This window comes from Corapipo altera, unplaced genomic scaffold (genome assembly GCF_003945725.1).
Source record: "Corapipo altera isolate COAL_440 unplaced genomic scaffold, ASM394572v1 61276, whole genome shotgun sequence".
NCBI lineage: Eukaryota > Metazoa > Chordata > Aves > Passeriformes > Pipridae > Corapipo > Corapipo altera.
In genome coordinates, this window is record NW_020885745.1 from 1,002 (window position 1) to 6,937 (window position 5,936).

The 5,936-nt window shown below is 62.2% G+C and overlaps 1 protein-coding gene across 2 annotated transcripts; it reads right to left on the reverse strand.

Annotated features, from left to right (window-relative positions):
• Positions 1-323: 323 nt before the first annotated feature.
• TSPAN33 (tetraspanin 33) lies at positions 324-4,694 on the reverse strand. Of its 2 annotated transcripts, none has more exons than XM_027631920.1 (8): positions 4,557-4,694; positions 2,866-2,923; positions 2,617-2,744; positions 2,428-2,466; positions 2,239-2,334; positions 1,852-1,980; positions 1,247-1,408; positions 324-798 (listed from the first exon to the last, which is right to left on the reverse strand). In XM_027631920.1, the coding sequence occupies exons 1-8, from the start codon at positions 4,659-4,661 to the stop codon at positions 697-699; spliced, it is 819 nt and encodes a 272-aa protein (XP_027487721.1). In that variant the 5' UTR covers positions 4,662-4,694; the 3' UTR covers positions 324-696. The 2 variants fall into 2 exon arrangements, with proteins under 2 accessions (XP_027487721.1, XP_027487719.1); XM_027631918.1 differs by having other exon boundaries at positions 2,428-2,502.
• Positions 4,695-5,936: the final 1,242 nt, after the last annotated feature.

Below are 5,936 nucleotides of genomic sequence, written 5' to 3' on the forward strand. Positions count from 1 at the left end.
ATCAGCACCCTGTGGAGGGGCTCAGCACCCTATGGAGGGGCCCACACCCCATAGAGGGGCCCAGCTCCCTGTGGAGGGGCTCAGCATGCTATGGAGGGGCTCAGCACCCCGAGCACAGACGGGACCTCCACCCTCGGCTGAGGAAGCACCCATGGATCAGCCCTCCTGTGCCGATGGCTCCTGCTCCCAGCCCTGTCCGGGACAGTGAGATGGAGCTGACAGGGTTGGTGGCACCTGGCGATGGTGGGAATGTCCCCAGTTCTGGAGCCCACTGTGGGCGAAGGCAGCTCGGTGCGTGGACAGACAGACAGAGAGACAAATGCCCATCTCCAGCACACGCAGAGATGGGAAGCACATCCCAGTGCAAACCTTTGTGCGCGACCTGTGGCCCAGCAGGACAGACAGACAGACAGACAGACAGACAGTGGTTCTGGGGCTGGGTCAGGCCCCAAAACAGGGCACAGCAGCTCGGCATGTCCTGGACGAGCCCGGCACCGGCTGCCAAAGGCACTGAGTCTCCAGTGTCCCTGCGTGTCCCTCTCCGCAGCACAGCGGCCACCACGGATCCACAGCCTGCTCCTACCTCCCTCTTCTCCAGCAAAGCCCCCTCAGCTCTTCCCACGGATCCGGGGTTGGGAAAATGGCTGTTGAGGTGCCGGGAGCCGCCGCTGTGCCGTGGGACGGACGGACGCTGGCTCAGTACCAGGGGTCTGCCCGGTGCTGCTGGTTGTAGAGCTGCAGCTTGATCTGGTCTCGGATCTGGTTGATGAGGAGCTGAGCCAGGATGATGCCCACCAGCTGGAGAGGAGGGAGGAGAGGGAGAGGGGAAAGAGGAGGGAGAGGAGGGGGAGAGAAAAGGAAGGCGAAGGGCAAAGAGAGAGGGAGGGGAAGAAGGAGGAGAGGGGAAGAGGGAGGGGAAGGGAGAGAAGGAGGGGAAGAAGGAGAGGAAGGAGAGATGGAAAAGAGAAGAGGAAGGGGAAAGAGAGAGAAAGGAGAAGGGGAGAGAGAGAAAAAGAGGAAGGAGAGAGAGAGAAAAAGAGGAATGGGAGAGGGAGGTGCTGAGGGACACCAGGCACTGTCACCCCTGTGCTCAACATTTGCACTGTTCCCTCACCCAAAATCCTGCCCAGACATCCCTCAGGTTACAATTAACCACCTCCTTAAGGCAACTCCCAAATGAGATGGAGCACAAAGTGGAGCTGTGGGACGGACCCTTCTCGGCCCCAGTCCCCGGGGACCCCCATACCTGGGGGAGGGCCAGCCCCAGGGTGATGCCCCCCAGCAGGAACAGGTTGCTGTGGATCCAGTTGACCAGCTTGTCGATGCAGCCGTTGGTGTAGATGAAGGCACTGGCCTCCAGGTAGCCCTTGTCCTGCATCCCGTGGCCACACATGGTGTTGATGACGGTCTGGGAGGGAGGACAGGGCACAGAGGGGTTGGGGACAGCTGACACCGGGGTCCCTGCTCTTGGGGGGCAGCTGTGGGGTGACCAGGAGCTCTGCCCTCACCTTGGTGTCAAGCGGGGTGTCCCTTCCTCAGGTGTTCCCACCCCATCCCTCCAGAGCCGGGCCCCCTAAACACTCCCAGCTCCAAAAAGGGACAATCCCTGGGGGCAGCGGGGGGGAATTCACCACCACCTCACCACAGTAACCTCACCTGGGAGTCCCCAGACCCGGAGAGTGGAATGGGGGACCCAAACCCAGAGGGTGGGATGGGGGTCCATACATTGCCATCAGTGTGTTCCCTCTCCCTGGGAGGGGGCTCCAGGCTCAGCACAGCCCCAAGGGATGGGGGGAACAGGCACGGAGTGGGGGCGTCTCCCGAGGCCACCCGAGTTCCCCCAGGACTCACCTGGTTGGCGTCGTGCAGGCAGCAGGAGAAGGGGACGGAGCAGCGCTCCCGGCTGGGGTTGGTGGCGGTGCAGTTGAAGTACATGTTCTGGGACCAGTCCTTGTAGGACACGCCCCCGCAGCAGCTGAACTGTGGGAAGGGCACGGAGCGCTCAGCAGGGACTGGGACAGTGTCGGGGGGGACAGGACACCGAGGGGTGTTTCTTTCCCCTCACCCCTTTTTCCTCCCGCTCTCCCCAGCCTGCCTGGACAGCATCACCACGAACATCAAATCCTCACGGAGAAACCACCAACCGTCCCCAGCCTGCAGCACCCCAGGGATTTAAGCCTGACCCAGGAGTGGGAACACGTCCTTGTTTGTCAGAGGAAAACCCCAGAACCCCCTCACCTCCTTCTGCCCGAAGTCGATGAGGTTCTGCAGGTCCAGGTCGTCCCGGTAGTGCACGATGGCCCCGTTGATGATCTCGCTGACCTTCCCTCGCGCCTGCAGGGCGGACAGGGGGGACGCCAGCGGGGTTGTCACCCAGCAGGACAGGACTGGGGTCACCCAGCCCTCCCTCTGCTCCCCCCACCGTACCCTGTCGGAGAAGACGAAGCCCAGCACGCCGGCCGCCAGCTGCAGGAGGAACACGACGGTCAGGCAGGCGGAGAACTGCGGGAGAGAGGAGTGTGACGGCGAGGGGACCAGGGGAGAGACGCCGAGATCCCCCCAGGAGGGTCCCCCAGGAGGGCCTCACCCCAGGAGGGTCCCCCAGGAGGGTCTCACCGTCTGCAGCAGGCAGATGTTCTCCCGCAAGGAGCCGACGCAGCCGCAGAAGGTGATGAGGAAGGTGAGGATGCCGACCACGATGAGGAGGATGGCGGGGTCCACTGCCAGGCAGGCCATGGCTGCCTCTGTCGTGAGGAGCTGTCACTGGCAGCCCCCCCAGAGCCCCCCGGGTCCCCCAGGGATGGGGTAGCCCCCATTGTGGTGCTGGCTTGGGATCAGCCCGGGTAAGCAGCCCCCCAACCTCACCTGCGTGTTTCAGCAGCCGGGCGTAGACCCCCACGGCCACCATCACCATGGAGATCATCTGCAGAGCAGGATGGGGGGGGTTGTGAGCCCCTCGGGGCACCACCACCCCCATCCCACACCCGGGGGCCCGGCTGAAGCCCCCCCAGAGTCAGGGCTGCAAATGGGGAACCAGAGCTGGACCTGCTGCCTCAGTTTCCCCTCGTCACCCCGCGGATGGACACGGTGCCCACCACATCCCCACCCCCTGGGAGGTCACACCTGTCCCCACCCCCTGGGAGGCCAGGTCTGTCCCCACCCCCTGGGAGGCCACCTCTGTCCACACCAGCCCTGTTCTGCTACGGGTGACTGGACAGAGGGACGTGGTTTATCAGCAGTGAGAAACTTCCTCAAAAACACGACTGCGAACACGGAAACAACCCCCCGAAAAAAACACCACCCACCCAAAAAAACACCCCGCGAAAGCAGGAACAAAAAGGCCCCCTCCAAAACAAACAAGCAAACAAAAAAAAATCCCCCCAAGCAGTAAGAGAGTCCTCAAAACTTAAAAAAAAATCACCAAACCCACAGCACAAAAAAATTCTCGAAACATAAAAAAACCATAAAAGAACTTCAAAAATATTAGAAAAAAATCACAAAAGCCTCAAAACACGGAAAACCACGTGAGGTGTCCCTGGGGTGGGCTGGGGCCAGGATGGGTCCCGGTGAGATGGTGGGGGCCCAAAAGACCCCAAAACCCCTCAGGAAATGTGGGAATCCTCCACCTCCCAGCGATAAGGGGGTGTCCCAGTGGGGTCCTGGGGATGGGGTTGTGTGGGGGTCCCAGTGGTATCCTGGAGGTGGGGACAGTCCCAGGGTCTGTGGGGGGTCCTTGGTGGGTCCCAGGGATGGAGGGGCTCCAGTGGGATCCCAGGGGAGTCCAGGGATGGGGGTCCCAGGGGAGTCCAGGGGTGGGGACAGTCCCAGGGACCGGAGGTCCCTCAGGAAGGGAGGGGTCACAGTGGGGGTACCAGGGACAGGGAGGGTCCAGGGATCCCGAGGATAATGGCTCCCCATGGGGTTCAGGGATGGGGACAGCCCCAGAGTCAGGGGCTCCCAGTGGGGTCCTGAGGATAGGGGGCGGTGTGGGGATCCCGGGGATGAGGGGGGGTTCCCAATTAGGTCCAGGGATGGGGCAGGTCCCAGAGGCCTCCAATGGGGTCCTGGGGACGGGGTGTCCCAGTGGGTCCCTGTGGATGGGGGGATCCCAATAGGGTCCAGGAGTAGGCACAGTTCCAGGGGCCGGGAGTGCCTCGGGAATGGGGGGTCAAGGTGGGTCCCCGGGGATGGGGGGGGTCCCAGTGGGGTTCAGGGATGGGGACAACCCCAGGATCTCTCGGTCCCTCAGGAATGGGGCGTCCTGGTGGGTCCCTGGGGATGGGGTATCCCAATAGGGGCCAGGGATGGGGACAGCCCCGGGGTCCTGGAGTCCCTCGGGAGTGGGGGGTCATGATGGGTTCCTGGGGATGGGGGGATCCAGGGGTCTCGGGGATGGAGTGGTCCCAATTAGGTCCAGGAATGGGGACAGCCCCAGTGCCCGGGGGTCCCTCTGGAATGAGGGTTCACGGTGGGGTCCCGGGGATGGGGTGTCCCAACAGGGTCCAGAGGTGGGCACAGTTCCAAGGTCCCGGTGTTCCCTCCCACCCCGCACTCACCCAGAAGAGCAGGTTGAAGAAGAAGAGCACGTACTTCACCACCGGGCTCACGAAGGAGAAATCATCCCCCAGGGGCCTGGCGGGCGCCGCCGCCCGCCTCGCCATGGCCGAGCGGGGTCGAAGGGAGCCAAACGGGGCCGAACGGGGCCAACCGTCCGTGTCCCCGTCCCTGTCCCCGTCCCCGTCCCTGTCCCTGTCCCCGTCCCCGTCCCCGTCCCCTCCGGCTCCGGCCCCGCTTCGGCCCCGCCGCGGGAGCCGCGGGTCCAAGCCCCGCCCCCTCCCCTTCCCGCCCTCTCATTGGCCCGCCCGCCCGCCCTCTGCCTTCCCATTGGTTCTCCGCCCCGTCACTCAGCCACCGCCGCACCTGTCCGCGCCTTTAAGGGGCCAGCGCAGCCCGGGCCCGATCCCGATCCCGATCCCGATCCCGATTCCACCGGGATCATCCCGCCGGGATCATCCCGCCGCCACGAAACTGCACTCACTGTGCGACCCCTGCCACGGGGAATCCCGGATAGGGAGGGGGTTTATGGAATTGCACCGTTGTAATTGAAATTAATCATTGATTTCTCTCTCCCTCGGAGGGGCACGGGAGAGTCCTCGTCCCTAAGCGTGACCGGCTGAGGTGATGCGGGGTTTTCAGGAAAGGACGCAGGTGAGGCTCCGACCCAAATTTGCTGAAATCAGCCCAAAAACCTTCAGTGCTGACACTGCATCCCCGCTGACCTCTCTGACACCGGGAAATGGGAGCCCCACACCCATCAAATCTCCTCTCTGCTACTAAAACTGGGAAGCTTTGGTGGATCCCGGGATGCAAGGAAGCAGTGGGTCCCTTCCCAGACAGGATCCAACCCTCAAATCCCATTTTTTTTTGCTGAGTTTTGCCCTAGTTTTTTGCATCACGTTTCAGTTTTCTTGGCTGGTGTGGGCAGAGACAAGAGCTATCATCTTGTCCCATCACTGTGGCATGAGGTCCCTTTGCTTGGGGGAAGCACCATACCGCAGTTACTAGTTAATTTATTATTATTATTATTCCACTTTATATTATTTCTCTTTGAGGGCTCATCTTCTCCTCCAGGGCTCATCATGGCTGGAAATCCCCAGGAAGCAGCTGCTGGTGCTGGCACAGCCCTTCCTGGAGGAAGCTTCTTCAGACAAAGGAACCAAAACCAAAAACCCCCTTCATGCTTTTAGGGTCACCAGGGTGCCACCAAAGAGCCACCACCCAGCCCCAGATCCCACTGCCCAAGCAGGCATTTCCTTTGGATGCTGCTGGAAGAAGCCCCCACGACTCCCAGGAATGCTGTGGTTGATGCTGATGGGTCTCCAGAGAGTCCCCTCAGGCAGCACATGAGGTCTTGGTGGGGTTGAACCATCCCTGGT